Source organism: Podarcis melisellensis (genome assembly GCF_964234715.1).
Source record: "Podarcis melisellensis genome assembly, chromosome: 9".
Taxonomy (NCBI): Eukaryota; Metazoa; Chordata; class Lepidosauria; order Squamata; family Lacertidae; genus Podarcis; species Podarcis melisellensis.
Window position 1 is genome coordinate 36,826,394 of NC_138541.1, and position 23,736 is coordinate 36,850,129.

Sequence of the window (23,736 nt, forward strand, 5' to 3'; positions counted from 1 at the left end):
CAAAATCTGGGGCAGTTATTGTACTGCAGAAGTAGCCATCAGAATAAGTTGGTAGAAATAAATCACTATGGAAAGGAGGCTATATAAAACCAAAGTAGTGCTACGGGGGTAGGGGTGGGAGTTAGGTTGTATGCTGAGACCCTTACGATCCCTGGATCTAGCAAGTGTTAAAATCTAATCAAGGCTTCTAATTCTTGGAATAGACAGACTTGACTCCTGGTGAGGTGACAGCCTGGGTGAGGGGCCATTAAGGGGTCTCTAAGAAATGGCAAATTGGTGGAGCCCCCTCCTTTTAACTCCAGTTAGTTAGAAGGACAAAGCCAGAGTTGAGAGCAGAGAGTTGCAGTGATGTCAGCAAGAGGAAAAGCTGCAAGCTGGAGAGAGAGTCAGAACAATGTTTGATTTCTGTTTAAATCCAAGGCTGTGACGATGGGAGAAGCAGAACCTTTTTGGGGTGTTAATGTTGTGACCTCCTCCGTTGTAGGCTTAGGTTGTAAGGAAAAGGTAAAGGGAACCTTGACCATTAGGTCCAGTCGTGACTGACTCTGGGGTTGCGGTGCTCATCTCGCTTTTGTGGGCGAGGGAGCCAGCGTACAGTCACGTGGCCAGCATGACTAAGCCACTTCTGGCAAACCAGAGCAGCGCACGAAAACACTGTTTACCTTCCCGCTGGAGCGGTACCTATTTATCTACTTGCACTGCTAGCATATAGCATATATTCAACACAAAAAACAGCGACAATTTGTTGTTGACAAAGGACAGCTGGACATATAAAGGGCCCCATTACCTTCAGTAGCTTAGGGCCTCATCAAACCTAAATCCGGCCCTAGTTAGAGAGAGTAAAAACTAACAATGCGACACCTATGAATCTTTCCATAAGGGAGGTGCCAGAGGAACATTGCACAATTACTCACTGTTACCTTTTGGGAACGTTCTTTGGAGAACAAATGGAGTTGCTGGCATGCAAATGCCTCTCAGGTCCCACCACTGTGTCCCTAACACCTCTTGATGTCATATGTACCCAAGGCCAGAGAAAGATCTAATAGGGTCAATGTAGTATAAGTTTGCCTGTCAGTCTCTAGAGAAAGATTGTCAAGCAAGGCCACAAGCGCAGTTTTGGGATCATACAATGAATGAAATCCATACTGACATGGAAGTCCAGAAAGCTGGCAGAAATGCACTCAAGTGGCCCACAGGCTGTCGACTGACCCATTCATTCATTAACTTTTCCCAAGGAGAGAAGGTTGGGGAGGGGCTGAAAGATCACAGAATCTAAACAGTTTTGCATATTGCAGAAACCTGTAAGAGCACTTGGATAAATATTACTTGGTGCATCACAGCCCACAGAACATTGCAGAGCAGGCATTTTCTCCCATTGACTCAGCTAAGAAATATTTTCAAAAGTGCATATCCAGTGTGCATACAAATGCATATATTGGAGATAATAACATACAAAAATGCATTACAGTGGTGCCCCGCAAGACGAATGCCTCGCAAGACGAAAAACCCGCTAGACGAAAGGGTTTTCTGTTTTTCAATGCGCTTCGCAAGACGAAAATGTCTTCCGAGTCTTGCGATTTTTTTCGCTTTTCTCCCCTTTTTCTAAACCGCTAAGCCACTAAGAGCCTTTTAGCCGCTAAGCCGCTAAGCCTTTAATAGCCGCTAAGCCGCTAATAGCGCTAATCCGCTAAGCCGCTAATAGGGTTGCTTCGCAAGACGAAAAAACCACTAGACGAAGAGACTCGCGGAACGGATTATTTTCGTCTTGCGAGGCACCACTGTATGTTACGGAAAGAATGCTTTGCAAAAGTATTAGAAGAACTGTGCACTGAGATGCCGGTGGATTTCCATGAGGACTTCTTCAAAAGTTGCAGATTGATATGGAAATTGGGAAGGACTGAAGACCAGAAAATGAGAAACGAGAAGAAACAGAACTTGATGGATTTGCCTATTCCAAGTCAGGAGGATGGCTTTGCAACACAGCCCTATATTGCACCAGCCACTCCTTTTCTCTGACCAATAGATGGATCATCAGGCTACATAGAAGTTCCTAGGCCATATCCAGGATGTTCAAAAGAATAATAAAAAAGAGGGTCAACATCCAATAAGCGATTCATTTTAACACTCCCTTGAGGACATTCATTACCACGTCTTGCCCTTATACGCTCCCAAAGTAAGTTCTGTCTACAGACTATGCTTGGCTTTACCTTATTTTGGTTAATGCATGCCCAAGGAAGGTCTGTTCCCTTCCCTTAACCTGAGCATGTGCCTTGCACCTGAATAAGCAGAATCTCCTCCCTTATTTTATCAATTATTTGCGACCTTTTCCCATTTGAAAAAAGGTCATTGATGTAGCGGGCAGGTTTCACTTCCTTTGGTGACTGGAGTGAGAAGGAGAAACAAATAAACAGATGAAAAGTCCCATCCGATCCCCGCCCCCACTTCCTACCTTGTTAGAAGTGACATCACTGTACATTAAGGACCTCATATCTCCGTTCATATTAAAATGCCTGTCACTTCTCTTGCTCCAGGGCTGTAAATCTGCCACAGTGGCCTGTGCTTGGGGAGCTTTCATTATGGAAATAGGAAGATAAGGACTCCACTCCCATGTTATAAGGGGAAAGATGCACAGCTGCAAAGAGGTTACTTTAAAATTATATGTTTGCATTTTCTAAACTCTTCTATTATCTGTTAGGGCAATTTTTCAGGAGATATCTCTAAATGTAGAAAACTCTCTCTCTGTGGTTTTTCTTTTTTAAAAAACTTTGTTTAAGAGCCAGAGGAATAAAGCATGAATATACAGGGCAGTAAAATGTATTAGTGCATACATTTTTAACTTGCTCATGCAGTAAATCATTAGCCTTTCCCATTGACTTTAGGCCGCCAGCCTCAAAAAGAAATGACATACAATAATTTAACCTGTTTCCCCCACTCTCTTTTCATATTTAAATCACACGTAAAACCAAACCAAACCAAAAAAAACCTGTGTGGCCTCTAGGAAATGGCTATAACAATATTCAACCATTTTACATGCTATAAAGGAATCTGATAGCAAAATTCCTTCTAAGCAGTAATAAAAATATAAATAATGTATCAGTTTCTGTCTCATGGCATTGTCAGGCTTCTAGTAAAGCTCACCTGCTTTTGTGCTTTCAATAAACTGATTGGGAATGACTTTACAAAAGCAAAATGAAACATAAAAGATTCAAAGCCCTGCCTGAGCTGTTGACTCACCTTTTAGTTTGAGCATTCAGTTACGTCAGCCTCAGTTCCCGAACTCTAAAATGGGAATAAAAGTGACTGACTTTAATAATACTAATAATAATACTAATAATTAGTGTTCAGGGAAGTTTTTAATATGTAATGCTGTACTGTTTTTAAAACTTGATTGGGAGCCGCCCAGAGTGGCTGGGGAAACTCAGCCAGATGGGCGGGGTATGTATGTATGTATGTATGTATGTATGTATAAATAAATAAATAAATAAATAATAATAATTACCCTGCCCACTTCTGGCTGAGTTTCCCCAGCAATATATATATATAAAATAAGATGTCAGCTAAAAACTTCTCAGAACAGGGCTGCCTTCAAATGTTTTCTAAAAGTTCTGTAATTCTTTTTCTCCCTGACATCTGAAGGAAGGGCGTTTCTAAGGTTGGTATGGAAAAAATACTGAAACCCATCTGTACTTAGATTTTTTTGTTTTGTTTTAAGGACAATACATAATCCTAGGTAATAATTAAGAACATGATTCAATCCAATTACTGTAATCACTTTTTGTTACACTGACTTTAATGCAATAAGTTCAAGCCAATTGAATTTAATGTAATTTTAAAGTGTCTAATTGTACAGTCCTTACTCTTCAGCATTGTAATGTGTGTTAAGGGCACACACTTACATATTTTTTCAGTAATTAACCTGCAACAACAAAAAGTGTGGGTGGAGGGTCCCACGTCTGCATCATTCTCCCACAGCCTCAAGTCCTCAGATGCTATTGAACTACAACTCCCATAATCCCCAGCTAAGGATGGAAGAGAAATTTATTCAGTCTCCATTTTAAAGTCAATTGACCTCATTTGCTGATCCTGGACCTATATGCAGATCGGAATAAAGCTGTCAATCAGATTATGCTCTTTGACTTTCATGATGCACTTTCAGTTCAAGAAATGCACGCAAAAATGCATATTTTATGAGGAATGTTTTATAGATATTTATTTGCAAGTGTACTTCTAAACTGCCTATTCATTGTAAAAAAAAAGAAAGCATGGTGGTGTGCAATAAAATCATTAAAACACCATAAAATTATCGAACTGTAATGTGCAGAACAAATGACCAGCTCTGAATCAAATTAATTCTTTAGAAATGCTTGGCGAAACAGAAACATTTTCAGCAGGCAGAAAAACATCAGAATCTGGGGAAGGGCATAGCTCAGTGGTAGAGCATTTTCCCTGTATGCAGGAAGTCCCAATTTTCATCTCCGACATCTAGGACTGAGAGAGACTCCTGCTTGAAACCCTGGAGAGTCACTGCCAATCAGTGTAGACAATACTGAGCTAGATGGACCAATGGCATAACTCAGTATAAGACAGTTTAATATGTTCCTAGAATTCTGGGTGCCTGCCTAATTTCAGTGGCAACAGTGTTCCAAAGTACAGGTACCACACTGCTCTAAAAGCCATAGTTTGTGTAGAAACTACGGTAGTTGAATATGTGGCAACCATGGAACAGTACAAATATGTGTTCATTGGGGGTGGGGGGGATGCATTGACCAAACTCTGTATTTTGGGAAAGAATATGTATAAAGTGTTGACCATCTTGAGCTGCTTTGGGAGGAAGGGCAGGATAAATAAATAAATACATGTACAGTTTTAAATGTGAATTTTTCGTGCATCTTTTCATTTGTTTAGTCTGCCAAATAATAATAATACAAAAAATGGAGGGATGAAACAGACCTATAACTTATACAAACACAGGAAAGAGATAGGAAGAGTCCTCTATCCTTATCCTCAGCCAGTATTGGCCAATGGTGAGGGGTGCTGGGGTCAGTTTACTTGTGTCACGTGGTTTAGAGTCACTTCCATGAATAAAGTGACTTACTTGCTTGACTGATTGTAATATTGATAACCCACTCTTCACCAGCAAGCTATCCTAAGGGACAACAATAACTATACATGGTAAATACACCATAAAACCAATCCATCAAAAACTTTAGCATCCAAGCAATATCTAAGGACTAGGGCTTTTTTTCCACTTAGAACTTACTGGAATTCAGTGGTGCCACCTCTCTGGTGGATGCCATTGCCATTATAAGAGAACAAGGGAGGCGTCCATGGTGAGCTTCGGCACCTCTTTATCTAGAAAAATAACACTGTCCCTTCAGATATTGCTGGGGATTGGACTCCCAAGTCCTATTTCAAGAATCTAACCGCTATATCACAATGGCTTGCTTGTTGCACACAAGTTTGAGCATTACATGCATACCAGCCTTTTGTTCAAAGAGCTCTTGGTAGCATATTACACTCCCAGACTCCCCAATATTATCTTCACAACTTCCCTGTAAATAACGTTAGGCTGAGGGAAAGTGACTGACCCAAGACTGCCCAGTTAACGTCCCAGTTGAGCAGCAGTGTGTAAGGTTCTGGGGGTCTTGAGCTGGAGATTCTTGCAACAGGACCAAGTCACTATACTCCCTGCACTACAGGGGAGATTCCTGTCAACCTGACCTCTGCTGCTCTGCAGCCCTAGCAAGTCTAAATGTCGCCAGCCCACCACTGTCTCTTTGTGACTTCTCCCAGCTCCACTCTTCCTCTGACACAGGTTGTTATGTACTGAAGTTCTCACCCTGGGCCAGCAGGGGGATACTGTAGATAGTTTTCACTCAGGTCCACATATGCAAATAAGGGTTTGAAAGTGACGTTCAGTGATTGGATAGTTACGGAAAGTGGTTACTGTTGCGTTGTAGTGGAGCTCTATATAAGCAGGCTGGCTGAACCCTTCAGTTCAGTTCTGTTCTGGCCTGTGAATAAACAAGAGCTGTTTGAAGAATCGCTGTGTCGTCTGATATGTTCATCCACAAATTAACATAGGTGTTTGAACTTTGGTTTGCTGGGTTCAAGGTCAACAGTCAAAAATCACTATACTACACAGGCTCAGGTTGTAAAACAGACCTCCCTTGTATTGTTGAAGAACTTAAAAGAACAATAACAACCTTCATGGGTGTAGCCGAGATTTTTGTTGGGGGAAGCAGGACTTGATTAGGGGGACAGGACTTGTGTTGGTGGGGGCAAAACTGATGAGGTTGGTTAGTTAGTTAAGAATTTCTATTGTTTTACTCAATCTAGGGGAGCACCTGCCCCCCCGGCTACGCCCATGACAGCCCTAGTCTTTCAAAAGCAGTTAGCAGACTTTTAGCTGTCCTGATCCAGAGTCCAGTGAGTCCTGCATAGAGGATCTGCATAGAGAGATTTAAATATGCATTTCAGAACATGGAGCAACCAAGCCCTGATACGGGAACCCATGGAAAGATCCATGCATTCATTGGATTTCTTGTCACCAGAAAATAGCTGTGTTTAGCCATTTTTAATTTTTATTTTAGAGTATATTTCTTGCCCTCATCCCAAGAGCACATTTGCCTCATTTTACCCTCCAAACCAACTTCTGAAGTGAATTAGACTAAGAATCTGTGATTTTCACTAGGACACACCATAAGATTCACGTCTGGATAGTAATTTTGTCCAAGAGATTTTGAGCATGATATTACCACATTTGCTTTGAATATTGTAGTAATTGTAGACAAAACTAGCTACATTAAAGAGCAATATAAGTAACAGTAAACATTGCATTTTTCATAAGCCAAGTCTAAACTAAAGCAAAGAATGAAAATAAACATTTTCAACAAAAGGGGGGAAATGGTATCTACAATGAACTTTTGTTTCAAAAACCTGATTTGTTGCTAGGGTTAGCTCTTCTACATGACAAAATCAATTCTACTTTGATGAAATTAAAAGCAGAAGGGAAAACAATGTGCAGTTTACAAGACAGTCTAAGCTGATGTTTGTGCAGAGAATCAATGCTTTTTGGGTAAAGGCTAATTTAATAATATATTAGATTCAGTAATTGGAAACATGGATAGAGAATAACCATTTCTGGTTATAGGCTGCTTGTTTGACAATGATACAGCTTTAATTCAAGACCTTGAAATCGACACACCCTGAAATTGATCCATATAGTTAAAAATTTATAATAAAACTGGAAAATTGTCCAGTGATGTAATCACTCCATCCCCCCAAAAGCTAACATTAAATACAGCTTCTCTATATTAGATATGGGCTTGAAACCACACCATTGCCACAATTTGGCAAGAGTGATGCAAAAGCAGAAACCAATTTTCATTCCTGACTAGACTATCCCCTGCTAGAAATATCAAACAAGGATGAGTAAGAACTGGGTATCCAGCACTTTCACATGGCACATCTGTATTGAAGAGACACTGCCAAACAAATAATAAGAACGGACATCTCTGGCAGCATCTGTGGTGGGGACAGAGAAACAAGACTGGAGACTGGACTGAGTCCTTTTCTTGCTTCCCCATTCCCCATATATGTGCTTACAGCTTCAAACAACCTTGTCCCGTCCTTCCTCATTGGTGATCCTTGGGTGTGATCCTTTGCCAACATCTTAGGACTGGGACCAGTGTCTTCAACTCCAGTGCACTCCATAAAAGAGCCAATATGAGTGTTGCTGTAGTTGTTTACATGGGTTGGCCATTTGTAAATTTTGGGTGTGTGAATACTCACACACTATTAGACAACCCAAATGGTGTGGTAAGCAGCAGCATATCATGCTAGCTGTGGAGTCTCTGGAGTGCTGGAAGAGGGGTAGCCAACATAATGTCTTCTAAAAGTTGTTGGACTACAACTTTCGCCGTTCCTGAAAATTGGACATGTTGGCTGGGGTTGATGGGATTTGTAGTCCAACAGCATCTGGAGGGCATCACACTGCCCCCCCCCCAGGTTCTACATACATCTTGATATCACATTGTGGCCAGAGTTGGTCTGTTTCAGAACTTGCCAAAGCCCATGCCTGGCTCTATAAAGTTCACGCCTGTCACCCACTTGTTCAGTTTCTTAAGTCCTTGCTTGTTTTCAGCAATACTTTTCTAGTCATGGCCAATAATTGTGATTCGTAAGATCAGCTAGTCCTGCTGAAAGTTGTAGGAATTGCTGACAACATACTAGGACACTAGCCTAAAAGCTCCTCAATAGATTGATAGGTTAGGAAACTGCAGCAAAAACATGTTTGTCAATTATCGCCATATATTAAGTTTACTGAACCAGTCAAATCTCCAGCACATGAGATTTCTAGCTTAGTTCTCTCTCCCTTCTGCACTGGCAGAACGAGTCCACTCGAGACCCCTGTCTGAGCATACGGACCCTTTCCTATCACTACAGTGATTTTGGCTTGCGGTTGAGGATGCTTTTGTTGTTTGCCTTTGGGCTGTGAATACTGAAGTGCAATCTTTCTCCTAATTCTGAAAATTTGTCATGGACCAGAGCCCTATGTTTGTCCGTGGAAGCACTGTGCAATGGTACACAGTGGGGAATACCTGTATCCACTTATGGAGGGGATAAGTCTGTCTTGGGTTGGTGTCATCACTGGCTCGAGGCTGGGGTGGTAATTGCTGTCAGATGAAGAAGAGAAAGGGGAGCCCATTGTGGGGAACAGGCTGAGATGGAGGAAGCAGAAAGATGTTCTTAGTTGCTGCCCTTCAGTAATGTTATGCTTCCCCCAGAAACATGGCCTCCCCAATGAATCCTGGGGAAAGTAGTTTGTTACGGCTGCTGGAAATTGCAAACTGCATTTTTCAGGATTATTTGAGAGGGGCAATGTGCCTTACATATGTGTTTAATGTATGGTGTGGAGGTGACCAAATTCTGAATTCTTTTACAGTCTACTGTCTTCACAACAGCCCTGTGAAATACTGTAGATCACAGCACAATTTTAGCAGAACGATAAAAAGATCAGTACTAACACCTTCAAGACTAACAAATTTATTATGACACACGCTTATTTGGGAGTTAAAGTCCGCTTCATCAGATTGCATCATTTTTTGGTAATCCATGAAAACTTATGTAATGACACATTTACTTTTAATGTGCTTTAAAGCTGTGATGCTTTAAATCCCAAATGTCATTCAACAGACATTTCTATTCATGTCTACTCAACAGCAGGTCCTATTGAGTTCAATGGGGCTTGCTCCCAGGTAAAGGAATGAAGGAACTGCAGCCCTAATTAAATTGATAACTATGGCTAGGGCTTAATAACTGTAAAAACATTATGTTTTTTGTTCTGTTATGCTATCCCAGCCTTTGTAATAGCATGAGCTACAGATAAAACAAATACAACCCTGAAACACATTTTTAATCCTCTGTACAGCTCCCATTGATCTATGAAAAAGGCTTCATTATAAGTAGTTGGGGGTGAGAGGACTTCTTATGTTTCATTGTTTTGTACTTCGGTAAAAGGAGAACAAGAGAAAGACTGTCAAATATCACTTTATGTTTTACAGTGGGCCATAAATTTTTAATTGGGTCTTCTGCGCAAGGATTCTGAAATTGTTCCTCTTTTAACGCTCCACAGTAGGTAAATGTTCCATTGTCTGGATTTCCATCATTAAGCTCAATTGACAAAGGCCAATGCAACTCTCCTCATTGTAACTTTGTAACCATTTATGTTTGAGGTGAAGATGTTAATATGGAAATTTTGTGAGCTAGGAATGGCTATGAACTCTATCATTCTGATTTATCCCCTTTCAACTAATGCCCACTCTAAAGGAAACTTCCAATAGTTTTATATCTCAAGGCCAGCACCAGAGCAGATGTATGAAATTTGGAATGTTGGACATAAACTTTTATTACCAAAATTATAAATAATTTCTGCCACTTACAATGTTCACCTTTCAAGTTCATCTTGATTAAAAGACAAGGGCGGCTTCTGTCTGATTCCAATGAATAATAACACTAGGGAAGCTTTGCCATGGTACACTGTAAAGAAATTTACAGAAGCAATGGTACATAGAATCTACCTGATCTAATCTGAATCTGCCTTGCATCTATATATGTTAAACACTGAAAAAAAGATACCAGGCTGTAATGTTCAAGTTGTTCAAAAATGCATGTAAGGCTATTTGTGACTGAATCATTTCAATGCTGTGGTCATACTTGTGTAGTGAACATAGATCGGCTTTATTTTCGCCTCCAGAGTTTTGAACTGTTTAAACACGTCCATTAATTATGGATTACGTAAACTCTTTGAAGACTGTATCTTTGAGGTCATTTAGATTTTGTCACTCAGGAAATGTAGCATTCTTAGGTTGCCCATTAACAGATGTGATTACATGATCTTCGAGGATATATTAAGATGGAATTCAACCATCTTAGGAGTTTTAATTTTCATCTGCTGTTTCCATCCTACATTTGTTAATAATTAATATCCACTCCTCTTGACTGGTAAGAGAGATAAGGCATACTTGCCTGTTGATCCAATGTTTTCGGAGATACTTCAGATTAATCATTTAATTCACCTTTGCTGTAGTATTCCAAAGAACTGCAAATGGTCTAGGTCACCCAGTGCTTGCATATACTTCAGTTAAAATTACAGCTATCTACTTTTACTTTGTACAGTATGTCTCAGACACAGCATCATTTGTGTATTATCTGAATGTTTTGAATGTCTCCTAGCCATTGAGATAAATGTACTTGTACATAACTTTTTGTAAAGTCTGCTACTAGCATGTTTTATCTGCAATCCTATACACACTATTTTGAAGTTAGCCCATTTACCTGTGCTATAGTTTGTGGGGTGCCTGGACTCCCCTTCTAATCACTGGACCCCCATTTCTAATCCCCAGGTGCCAGACTCTGAGTTTGGCTTTGCAAAATACAGGCCAAACCAATCCTCCAGTGTTCAGGCCAGCCTGAATGGCCAGGTCGTTAAGAAAACGAAGGCAGGGTGTTGACCCATCAAGGAAGCCATCAAGAAGGCAAAGACTGTCTGGACGCAGGCAGGTGGAGCCCAGCCGTGGGCTGAGAGATAGGTAGCAGGAGACAAAAGGCAGGGTTGCAGGAGTGAGGGGCAGAACTGGAATGGGCGAGGATGTAAGCTGAAGGAGAGTTTGTTGCATTTGGCAAGGAGTCTACGAGCTGGAGAAACAGGACTCAGAGCAGCATGGGGCTGGCAGTTTTGGATTAAACGTTGCAGCCACGAGAGAGACAGAACCTGCTTTGAGTAGAATGCTTTGAACCCCTACACTGTAGGCTCGGGTGTATATATGTGTAAATAAACCATATAGCATAAAGACACTACCGTCTCCACTGTGCCTCATTTCCAAATGAAACATGAACCCTGGGTAAGTGCCTGTAACCCTGGAATCTTGCACGGCTGTGGAGATTGGGGTGGTGTATAACAACCTGCACAGAATGTACTTTGAATTAAATATGCATAGGATTGTGCTGTTAAGTGAACTTCGGCAATCCTCCTTTTCATCAAAGGACTATTAAACAGGCTCATTTCACATGCTTCTTACCCTATAGCTAAACCCTTGGCAATGTAGTTGCACCAATGTGTGTGGTGTTGTTCTTGTAGTGTTTTTAATTTCAGGGAAGCTGACTTCCACTCATCAAGATTCAGTCCCTGCCAGCTCCACCTCAAAGGATCAGGTAGTGCAGGGGTAGGGAACACGTGGCCCTCTAGGTCTTTCCGAACTACAGCTCCTGTCAGTCTTGAGCACTGGTCATGCTGAGTGGGGCTGATGGGTCTTGGGCGCCTAGCAACTCTGAGCTAGTAGATTATGTGAAAGACCTTAGAGAGCTGCTACAAGCTAAATAATAGTGGGCTAGCTGGTATGACTCAATTCAAGGCAGCTTCCTATGTTCTTATGATGATGCCTTCCCAAGTTTCAGCATCATAATTTGCCCTCTGAATGATACTGGAGGGATTTGTTCCCTTTGCTGCACACATCATGCAGAAATTCACAGGAAATATATATCTCAAGTAGCAGTAACTGTAGCAGGAAGACGAAGAGCAAATGAGTTGAGCTTCATCATATAGGTGCTAATGGAAGCTTTCCCATTGTTTTTAGTTGTTCAGGCTTTAGATGGAATTGTTGAGAGGAAGCATGCAGAGTGAAGATACAGTTCACAATATGATATGCTATGGGGATGAATATATTGTTACTCTGCCTTTTCTGTGAATGACTCCTGTGGTCAAGGGCAAGCTTTTTATGTACTGTATATATCAAAGCACTTATCAAATATAAGCCTGGTGCTATCTAACATTCATTTTAAGTACTACCCACTAGCAAGAAAGTGTATTCTACGTAAGAGAGAACGTGCTGGAGACATATTCATACTGGCCTGGCACTGGCAGGCGAGCTTTGTTAGGACTATGACAGGAAGGCATTAACATCTCCAGCTATCTATTCCACTGTCTTCATGAGAAGTGCAAGTCAAAGGAATTTGTGTAGCTGAAAATATGTTTCATCCACCTTTTCTGAAATAGGCTTTGGAAAAGATTATGGAACCCAAGGAATATTTCTCATGCATTTTTTTTCATGAATTTTTTTTATTAATGAAACATACAGTACAGAATGTACAATACAAAAAATGAGCTGAGCCAAACTGAAACTGTGCAGGAATAATTCAATCACCCCAGCAAAAATAAAACTTTAAGTACAGTACTGCCCTGTTCATGGGATAATGGTAGAGCTTTCACAACTGTCCTGGGTTACCTGTTAAACCTATGGGAAACAATGAACGTATTTTGCATGCCCTTCTACTTGTACTAACTAGAGCAGGGCTCACCGACATGGCACCTTCTAGGACACAAAAACCAAATACGTCTTCTCTGGCACCCAGAGGGTCCTCTTCTCGGCTGAAATGAGGCTTGAAAGATTCATTCTACTATAGTGAGTAGCAAAGGTGTGCTTGGCTGCGGTGGTGGAGGGGTGTGTGTGTGTGTGTGTGCACCCGTGGTGCCCACAATTTCTCTGGATGGCTAATCGGCCCATAGGTCCAAAAAGGCCAATCCAGAGGATTGGTGCAGGTTTGCATGGATACCCTTTGGCTAGCAAAGAGTGGATGAGATGAACCAGCTTATCAGAACATGCCCTAAACAGATATGCCGTCCGTCATTTTGTACTACATAATCCAACTTATGCAGAAACTTCGCTGAAATTTCTGGGAATTTGGGGAAGGGGCATAGCTCAGTAGTAGAGTACCTGCCTTACAAGCAGAAAGTTCCAGATTCAATCTCTTAACATGTCTAGGTTGGGCTGGGAATAAAACGTTAAAGGACCCTTGGACAGTTAAGTTCAGTCGAAGGCGACTATGGGGTTGCAGCGCTCAGTTTGCTTCAGGCCGAGGGAGCCAGCGCTTGTCCACAGACAGCTTTCCAGGTCATGTGGCCAGAATGACTAAACTGCTTCTGGCACAATGGAACACCATGACAGAAACCATAGTACACGGAAACGCCGTTTACCTTCCTGCCGCAGTGGTACCTATTTATCTACTCACACTGGTATGCTTTCAAACTGCTAGGTTGGCAGAAGCTGGGACAGAGCAATGGGAGCTCACCCTGTCGCGCAGATTCGAACTGCTGACCTTCCTATCGGCAAGCCCAAGGGGCTCAGTGGTTTAGGCTACAGCGCCACCCGGTCCCCTAGGGCTGGGAATATCGCCAGCCTGGTCAGCTGCTTCCAGTCAGTGTAGAGAATACTGAGCTTGATGGAGTTGGGATTTAACTCAGTATAAAGTAGCATTCTATGTTCCTAAATAAACTGAAGTTGTGCAGAAGTTGTGGTTTTATGCAAGATACCTTCCCAGCTGCTAATGCCTTGTTTTTGAAGACCAATTTTCTTTGAAAACCATTTAAACAATACAAAAACCATTGTCTCTGCTTCCTCTTCTGGCCAGACATAAAACTGCTCACCTCTTTTGAGTGTTTACTCTTGTCTCCCCTTGACATCTGTCCTCTGGAGAGCATAGCTACAGCCATCCCAGCACTCAAAATGTACTTCCTGCTTTGCTTGGCAGAGGAACTAAACAAAATTAATGGAAATTGCGTACTAAACAATAAATATTTTCAGTTCATGCATCAAGAGGCAGCAGTTATGTAATGGAGAACAAAGGGTATGCAGATAACGAGCATTAAGAACTAGTTCCCTGCCCTAACTTCCCTCTGTTTCTGCGGGTAATGTGTTGCTGAGCTGGCTACCTCTCATTTTCCTCCCCTGGTCCATTCCACATAACATTTGCCAAGAACTCATGCTGCCATTTAAATCAAGATTGGCCAAGGAAGTCATATGAGAAAAACACATTTGTTTATTCCTGTAAAATATGCAATATGATGGGTTAGCGGGTGTTCAAGACTGGTTTTAACACTACAGGTATTTTATTTTTCATCCAAGAGCCAAAACCTTAAAATTGGAATGTAAAATATGTCAAATGAAACCTTAAGCTTATAGAGTCTAGGCAGCTGTTTGACCACTTCATATCTTCTGGCTTGAAAATCATCAAAATATATTTTTGGCTCCTTCCCTTAATATATAGGGGTCATCAATCTATGTTTTTAAAACTTCAACCAGGTTGAAATAAAAAGAAAAACAGACCAGATATTTTTCCAGGAACGTTGTGTGAATTAGGAACATAGGAAGCTGCTTTATACTGAGCCAGACCATTGGTCAATTTAGCCCAGTATTGTCTACACTGACTGGCAGAGGCTCTCCAGGATTTCAGTCAGGGGTCTCTCTCAGCCTTACCCAGAGATGCCAGGGATTGAATCCGGGACTTTCGATGCTCTACCCACCCATATCTCCATGTGCCTTATGTGCACGTTCTCATTTCTCTAGCTCCAGCACATAATGGGAGCTGACAGTCTCAGGGTCCCATCAAACAAGTGACACACTTGTTGAGAGTTCAAACTAAAAAGTGGGGGGGAGGTTCTGACAATTGTTTGAAAAGCAATAGGCAGTCACTCCTGAGCATCTTCTGCAACATTTTTTAAACTGTGCTGTTTTCTACTCCTGGGTCTGCCAAGAGCCACTAGATTCTGCAGCTGAATTGGCCCTCTCTGGACTCCACCTCCAGACCCTAGCCAGTACCAGAATCCATTAATTTCAGGAGTCTGCAACTCTAGTTGCAATTCACAAGCTGTACACTCTGCTTCCTGAGAAATAGGCTGCAGTCTCAAGTGCACTTAGATGCTCCACTGAATACAGCAGGGCTTATTCTGATGCTGCTTAACACCATATATTTAAAGAAGATTCAAACCACATTTAACCTCTCAAATAATTCTGAGCACTGTAGTTTAAGGGTGCCGGGAACTGCAACTTCTCTTACAATTCTACAGTTCCCAGGGTTCGTGCAGGGTGCACTTTGAACGTGCTTTAAAGTTATGTATATGCAGCCTGAGTAAACATGTGCAAACCTCTATGCACATATTTTGCAAAGGAAATCTTGCCAAACCCAGTGGGGCATTTTTGAGTGACATGTTTAGGCACAAGCCGATAACAGGGATTTCTGAACAGCTGACCCTAGTGGCAGGGCTGGCTCAAGACATTTTGTTGCCTGAGGCAAAGAACAGGGCAGCACCTCTATTACACAGAGGGCCAATTGGAATGGCAGTTGAATCTTATTGATGGTGGATGAGGCCAAAAGCTTACCTAGTCCCTGTAGTGTAGGGGCGGGGGTGGCGTGCCAACCAGGGCGCAGGGGGGGCTGTAGGTCGACATGGTGGCTGCTGGGCATTGGGGGCTGGACTGCTGGGCAGCAGAAGGGTGGCATGGCAGTTGCTGGGTATCTCCGCCGCTGTAGGTGGGTAGAGCCACTGCCGGTCCCTCAAAACACCAGCTACGTAAGTTTTGGCTGTTTATCCTAATAAAGCTCAACAACTGTGTCAGCTCCCCTAAAAAAAAGCTCATGTTGTACTCACAGTGGCCAATCATATGCTTATAGGAAGCCCACAAACATGTTTTCCAATACTGACAATGGGCTAGTGTTGTCCACCAATGAGGTCAGCAGAGGGCACTGGAGAGGCCACCCCCTGATGCCTTGCCAGCACCTGCTGCTTGAGGCAGTTGCTCCACTCTGCCTAATGATAGGGGGGCAAATTCTATGCAGAGGGGCCAAATTCTGCCTGGAGAAAGCACCAGCGCATCCCACCCAGTTGCAACATGTTTTCTGGCAACTCCGAAGCAAAAGACGCTTTCTTAAATGGGACTCTTCCAAGGATTGCTATTTCTTTATTAAGGCAGTCGCGTTTGGGCAAAAGTTTCCTGCACTGCAGGGGGTTGACCCCTTCCAACTTTACAGTTTTATTATTATAATACTTGGGACCGGCAGCAACAACGTCCCGATTTGAAAACAAAGGCACAGCTCGCTTCTTATCGCTGCACGCGCGTATTTCTTTCACTAAAACAAAAGCTTATGAACTCCTCCCTCGCGGCTTCTCCTACCTATACCGTTAGCAGGGCGGGACTCTCTCAAAGGGAGCCCTACAGCCCGATCCCCTGCGTGCGTCGCCTTTCCTCGGAAATAAACCCGATTTAAGTCCAACGGGACTCCTTCTCTCTAGCCTTAAGGAAAGAACTCCGCCCTGCTTTTGAAAAGGCGGAGGAAGCGAAGACTTTTGGCCGGGTCGGGCCACCGTAGCTGCGCCGCGAAGTTGCAGCGCGCTGATTGGCGGAGCGAACAGCCCATCATCTTTCTTTTACGTTCGGGAAAAACCGCCCGAGCTAGTTAAGTAACGCGAAGAAGCGCGGGTGAGTGACTGAGGGCGGGCAAGCGTGGAACTCCAGGGCAGCGGCGGCGCGAGGGGTGGCGGTTGGATGGAGGGGGGGGGGGAGAGGCCGCGCGCGCGCTGCTGTGGCGGAACATTCTAGGCCGCGGCCTCCCTCAGGCCCTGCGCGGCGGGGCCGCTCCCTTCGCAAGCCGCGGCCGTCGAGGGTGCCGCTTTCTCCCTCAGCGCCTCCCAGCCGCCCTGTTAACGAGGGGGCCCTGGACGCTGGTTTCCTAGACCCTGCCGGCTTGGGAGTCAAGTGACACCCCCCCCCAATGCGGGAGACTGCGGCCCTGGCCGTCGCATTGTGTGGGCTTCGGCTCCTCAGCCCTTAGCTGGGTGCCTTAACGGTATACGACCCCACAGAAAGGACTGGCAGCGGAGAGGGTTCAAATTCGCGCAAATTGTGAATTATTAATTAATCTGCTGCAGTTCTGCATTCCACCTTCTCCCTCCCCAAGTTCACGTTATCCTCACAATAAACCTGCAAGGCAGGTGGGGCTGGCCCGGTGTTACCCGGCGGTTCTTTAATAGTTGGGCAGTAATTTGAACCTGACACACCCACCCACTTCATATACGTCCCTTTGATCACTACTGTACAGCACACGGGAACACACCTGTCACAGTGGCCTTTACAGGAGCACACGCAGGTAATAACAAAATAACTGCCAAGCGCAAACTTCTTACATCTGTGTAGAATAGGAATACATTTGAAAGCGACATTTTTTAAATCCCTTCACAAGGATTGCATATGCCAAATAACCCAAATGGAGATAGGTCAAGGAGCCTAGGTCTCTGTTAGGTGCTTTCAGGAAATGTTTCCTGGAAAGCTTCCTCTGGTGCTGTTCTATGTATGCACCCACAAGATACCTTGGTTTTATTAAATTTTATTAAGTTTATCACCCATCCTTCACCAGCAGGACTCCAGAAGGAGTCCCAGAAAATAGTTCTGGGAGTGCTAAATGTTAATTTGCAAGGCCTCTTGACTCATTTTCTATAAGCAGCTCTTCCAGTCTTTGCTTGTGAATTTTATAATCCAAATGATTGGTCTATGCCCAACATTTTGATGGAAAATTGTGGACACTTAAGTCTGCCCTGTTTTCCCCCCTAGGGTACATATGCACTGTACATCATGTGTCAAAGGTTGCCAGGGCTGCTGCAGAGAAGCATATTATAATGATATTACCTCTAGCTGTCTTGGAAATAATTGGGTTATCTGGAGCTTTTATGAATGAATGGGCCTGACCTGTGTTTGTTTGCATGCAGAAACCTTGTGCATCCTGTCTACTTGTAGGTTTTCATTTCTAGGTTATCTGTGACTGTCATCATCTTGTTGCTGGTGAATGATGGTGAAAATAGAAAAGGAAAATAAGAATAGTTAAAACTACTTCTTAAAAATCCAGAACACCATATTAGAGGCAATAAATGAAGAAAATATTTTGATGAATCCTTTGCTGATGTTCTTGGGCAGGAGCCCTAATCTGTTACAGCATAAATCCCAGTTAGGTCAGTTGTGTTGTGTAGGCTTCTCATATGTTACATCTGGGCTGCTATGGATATTGTGAAATGGGCATAAGTTGACTTGATTTAGCAAAAAGTGCAGAGTTCAGGATATTCAAAAGAAAAGCAGATTTAGAGATCATATTTAAATAGATCATATTTATTGTGATATTTGAGGAAATGCTGCCAACACCAACTTGTGCTTCTAGGAAACATGTATCCAGTTGCAAAAACAACAATTTACTAAATGGATCTGAAGTTTTAGATGGTTATTTACACGTTTAACAAATTAGGCTTGTTATACAATTATATCAATGTACCTTTGGAGTGATTTCACTCATCAGGATGTTACTGCCTTCAAATAATGAAAGTTCTGAATTAGCTGTACATGAAATGAGAGTGCCTGTGCTTGTGCTTCCTCAGTTAGCTATTTATTTATAAATCCATAGTCACTATGTTAAAAAAACAATCTGAATTCCACAATACTGTGAAGTTCTTTTGTAGAAAAACTACAGAGACAGAATAAAGGCATGCCAGAGTACTTTGAATGTTTTCAAATGGTGGTGAGTTGTGAACAGATGTGTTAGATAAGCTTCTTATTAAGAATATCAAACTGTATGTAGTTGAGAGTAGTTTCATGCAATGGCTGTAGAATTGCAGTTTCAAAAGCCTCGCTTCAAAAAAAAAATTGCTTTATCCTCTTGTTTGATATTTATTTCCCAAATGATCACTTTACAGAGCCAGCATCCTACCTCTGTTTGTTGAGCATTTGTTTGTGCTGTTTTGAGTTCTGCATTTCAACCATTTTCCTATTTCTGTTTCCTTTAGCCTCCCAGATCTGTCAAAATGAGTTTACGGAAACAAACTCCAAGTGATTTCTTGAAACAAATCATTGGGAGACCAGTTGTTGTAAAGTTGAATTCTGGAGTTGATTATCGAGGTAAGTTCTGTCAGTCTTGTGTGCCAGTCATCATGATATATTTATGTGATCTTTGAGTTGGGAAGAAAGGAACCAATATAATTTGGATTATGATCCTGGCCTGTTCTTGGAGAGTTCTTCACAGTCAAGCTCAGGCATTATGGGTTATATATACAAAGGTAGGAATGGTGAGATTAATTTAGTCCCCACATCTGGAATCTTTTTATCATCCTAGCCAAACTTTTTGGATTGAGAATTTGCTGTTTTGAACAGTAAGCCTGGCAACCCTAGCTGATTTTCTTAAATTCTAAGCCTACTTGGTGTTCCAAATGAGGATGAGGCTGTGATGACATTTCTAACCAATACTAGACCTTCTTTCTGAAGATGTTGAGTGTAAATTAAATGTTTAAATTTCCCAAGAACTCACTTCATTTAAAAGGATTCTATAGCTAAGAAGAAAGTTGATGGGGAACTTTGAGACTGTACATCTTTTCAGGAGTGAGTTTTTCATTGCACGACTACCATACTAGAGGTGATTCTAGGAAAGAGAACATTTAATGCTTGACAAACACAAGATGAAGGCTACAAGTTTGTAGGGTTCCCCCCTTTTTTACATTGAGAGAGAAAATACAGTTCTACTTATACAGTTTACTTTAAGGTATTCACAATTTTTTTTTGCCACATTTCCAATAACAGCCTTTTATAATAAAAAATAATAATTTATTATTTGTACCCTCCCATCTGGATGGGTTCCCCAAGCCACTGTGGGCAGCCTCCAACAAAGATTAAAAACACATTAAAATGTCACACATTAAAAACTTCCCTTGATAAATATGATCCGAGACCTTGGTCTGCTTTTCTGATTTCCTTGAGATATGTCTAGCTTTCTAATACCTAGCCAAGGTTACCTTTCTAATACGTAGCCAAGGTTACCTTTCTAATACCTAGCCAAGGTTACCTTTTGCAGCCGGGACTTTTGTTTTAAGAGTATGTAGACAGTGGAACAGATTCTCCTGAGAGGTAGTGGGCTCTCCTTCCTTGGATGTTTTTAATCAGAGCTTGGATGGCCATCTGTCAAGTATGATCTAGTTGAGATTCCTGCATTGCAGTGGGTTGGACTAGATGACCCTTAGGGTTCCTTCCAACACTATAATTCTATACTTCTATGATCTCAACTTTAGTATCTTAATTTTCATCATATTAACTTGAAAGTAAGACCCTTTAAAACCATTAGGACTTACTTGAAACTGGTTGAAACCTTTGTTTAAGAACACAGTTTTACCTTGGTATGTTGAACGCCTTGGTACTCGGGACTTTTTGGCTCCCGATTTGCAAATGTTTCTCAGAAGCTGAACTTCCGATGCAGCTTCTGATTGAGTGCAGGAAGTTCCTGCCTCCAATCAGAAACTGCGCCTTGGTTTTCGAACCGTTTTGGGAGTCAAATGGACTCCCAGGATTAAGTTAGACAACCAAGGTACCGCTGTAACTGTAACAAGGTACGACTGTAACTGAAATATGTTGGCAGGACATTATTTTTAAAATATTTCATACAACATTATTTTTTTAAACCCCACAAAATCATTACATATTTTAGAATAAACTCATAGCATTTTCCCCCTCAAGCCTTCCTCTGAATCTGAATCTTGTTTGCACTCTAAGGTAATATTAAATACCTATCTTTAATACTAAAGGTAAAGGTACCCCTGATAGTTAAGTCCAGTCGCAAACGATTCTGGGGTTGCAGCGTTCATCTTTACTGGCCGAGGGAGCCGATGTTTGTCCACAGACAGTTTTTCTGGGTAATGTGGCCAGCATGACTAAGCCACTTCTGGCAAAGCCAGAGCAGCGAACAGAAATGCCATTTACCTACCTGCCGGAGCGGTACCTATTTATCTACTTGCACTGTGTACTTTCAAACTGCTAGGTTGGCAGGAGCAGGGACCGAACAATGAGCTTTGCCCATTGTGGGGCCTCGAACCACCGACCTTCTAATTGGCAAGTCCAAGCAACGTAGTGGTTTAAACCACAGCACCACCCACGTCCCATTTTTAATACTACACACTTTTAAAACAACAGTTGCCTGTTAGATTATTATCTCTTTAGATAACTTCATAATTTAGTTTAACTTTTCCCACATTGTATACCTAAAATGTTATAGCTGTAGTATTCCAGTTTTCAGTGATAAGAGACTTTTGGTCTTGTGTACATGGCTGCTTCCTTCTATTATTCAGATTTATTTGGTTTCTATACCACTCTTCATCCAAAGATCACAAGGTGGTTTGCAATATGAAAACATAAAATACATGCCATACAATATGAGTTAAACTTGATGTGCCTATGTCCATTCAAATTTATGACAACTTACTGCAGAATGTTAAGATACAGTAGTCTCTAGATAATCCATAAATGGAAGGATAACCTTTCCAGGCTCCAGAGAAGAAAATATTGATCTTGTGGCAAAGGGTTCTGCTACAGTGATACTACATTTCATATGCTAAATTACAGATAGTGACTTACAGTGCAATCCTAACAACATCTACTTGGAATCAAGTCTTATTGAAGTCAATGGGGCTCATTCCTAAGAAATAGGGTAAGGATTGCAGTCTTAATCAGTTTCTAGGAAGATGTGGCAATTATGTTTTACCATAACAACCTATAGCTCTACACTTCTGCTTGCCTAGTCATTTTTTGCAACAATGTACTGTACTTGTACTGAATTTTTAATACAGCATTGGATTTAAAAATGTAGCTCTAAAGTCTAAGCAGTTCTTTGGGTCCCATTGATTTTAGGTGTTCTGGCTTGCTTGGATGGGTACATGAATATAGCTCTGGAGCAGACAGAGGAGTATGTAAATGGGCAACTAAAGAATAAATATGGGGATGCTTTCATCAGAGGAAACAATGGTAAGTATGCTTAACTAGAAGATACTGGGTTTTGGTGTATTTATCCAAATTGTTTTGAGGGAAGATTTTTTTTGAAAAATTAGGTAATGGCTCTTCGTGCACATACTTTTGATGGTGAATTAGATGTAGTAAGCAGGCATCCATAAATGTTTGGCTTCTGTAAAGCCTCATGCAGAATGACATGTTACAACACCTTCCTGGTACAAATGAGAGAATTTGAGGTATGATTAAATATTTCAACTCAAATGAGGCTTTGCGAAAAGATAATAAGTAATCTGTGTTGCCCTCAAAGTCAAGAGTATGGAGCTCAGTGGTGGTTTGTTTTATTTTTACTTTACATTTTAGGAATTGTTCCTGGGATTGGAAAATAGATTTTTAGGCAGTGCTTCTCTTCATACATTTTCCATTAGCTTTCTTGATGGTTGCACCAGGTTTTACAGAGTTGGAAAAATAGGCTTTCTTAATCTTTGCAGTGATATAACTTCATTTATTTTAGTAGTGATGCTAGGATCAGGTAAATTAAGCCGGGGTTGGTGGGAATGCATGTATATAAATATTTAAAACAAAGAAACAATAGACCCTGCAGTGTATGGACACTTGAAACTTTTGGAGCAGTCTAGCAGCTAGGAGCTTCTTTAGTATGATGGCTCAACTTAAGTTTAATGGGTGTGTCATACGCTGTACATATCTAGTTATTTGCCCTTCTAATTTCAATGGGAGCATTAGGCATTTGCCCTTTTAGTTTCAATGGGAGAGTTGAGGACATGCATAAATAGCTTGCATTGTAATCAGTGGGCTTTAACAATGTTTAGTCCTGGCAGGATCATGCCTCTTTTGGGATTGTGTTAGTCTTACTACTAAGATTTTTCATTGTCTTACAAAGAAAAATATCTTTAGAGCTATACTACAGCATTGGCTCCAAGGAATAATTAACAGACAGAAGCTACTATACTAGCACTGTTGGTGCAAATATTCAAAATGTCACATGATTCTATAAGAAATCAGTTTTGTAGCAGGTTTCACACAAAAGGTTTCAGTAGCAAAACCTCTTTGGATTTGTTTTACTTTTCTCACAGTGTTATAGGATGAGATGTAAAACAGTGTTTCCATCAATGATCGGTATTTTTGGATCAAACCAGTATTTCTGGCAATAATATTAAGTTTATGGACTGTAGCTGTTATAATTATATCTATTATATATACACTATTATATATACAAGTACATTTATGCAAAACATCCTAATTGTCTTTTCCTCCTTTTAAACAGTTTTGTATATAAGTACACAGAAGAGGAGAATGTGAGCATACCAGAAGATGGAACATTTTTGTATTGCAACTTTAGTTTCTTAACATTATTTTGTTTGTTACTGGCAATTCTTCAGTGAACAAGGTTATTTCATTTTGCTGTAAAAGTTACGTGGCCTGTAAGAAAGGATGGTTGTTATTTTTTATATGTAAAAACAAAATGGAATATTGCTGACAGAGTTTGGAATACATCTTGTGTTATAATTTGGAATGAAATAAACTTGGAAAAGAATATGATCTGTTTATGCTCTAAGCTAATTTTATACAACATCTGGTA

General features: G+C 41.4%; 1 protein-coding gene and 1 long non-coding RNA gene across 6 annotated transcripts; one reads left to right on the plus strand and one right to left on the minus strand.

Moving 5' to 3' along the window:
• Window positions 1–8,504: 8,504 nt before the first annotated feature.
• Window positions 8,505–16,284, minus strand: LOC309378276. 2 transcript variants are annotated; one of them, XR_014171986.1, is made up of 4 exons: window positions 16,040–16,284; window positions 13,985–14,093; window positions 9,945–10,041; window positions 8,505–8,723 (listed from the first exon to the last, which is right to left on the minus strand). It is a non-coding gene; the product is annotated as an uncharacterized lncRNA (long non-coding RNA). The 2 variants fall into 2 exon arrangements; XR_014171987.1 differs by lacking the exon at window positions 16,040–16,284 and adding an exon at window positions 15,717–15,941.
• Window positions 16,285–16,663: 379 nt separating this feature from the next.
• Window positions 16,664–23,696, plus strand: LSM6 (LSM6 homolog, U6 small nuclear RNA and mRNA degradation associated). 4 transcript variants are annotated; one of them, XM_081926279.1, is made up of 4 exons: window positions 16,664–16,814; window positions 19,160–19,271; window positions 22,041–22,154; window positions 23,422–23,696. In XM_081926279.1, exons 2-4 carry the CDS (start codon window positions 19,178–19,180, stop codon window positions 23,454–23,456), a joined length of 243 nt encoding a protein of 80 aa, XP_081782405.1. In that variant the 5' UTR covers window positions 16,664–16,814; window positions 19,160–19,177; the 3' UTR covers window positions 23,457–23,696. The 4 variants fall into 4 exon arrangements, with proteins under 4 accessions (XP_081782405.1, XP_081782406.1, XP_081782407.1 ...); XM_081926280.1 differs by lacking the exon at window positions 16,664–16,814 and adding an exon at window positions 17,193–17,218; XM_081926281.1 differs by lacking the exon at window positions 16,664–16,814 and adding an exon at window positions 17,340–17,481.
• The last annotated feature ends 40 nt before the right edge of the window (window positions 23,697–23,736 follow it).

Coding starts and splice junctions, on each gene's coding strand:
- LSM6 (XM_081926279.1), top strand. CDS start 19,178: ATGAGTTTACGGAAACAAACTCCAAGTGATTTCTTGAAACAAATCATT. Junction 19,272..22,040: donor TTCTGGAGTTGATTATCGAG/GTAAGTTCTGTC, acceptor CATTGATTTTAG/GTGTTCTGGCTTGCTTGGAT. Junction 22,155..23,421: donor TTTCATCAGAGGAAACAATG/GTAAGTATGCTT, acceptor CCTTTTAAACAG/TTTTGTATATAAGTACACAG.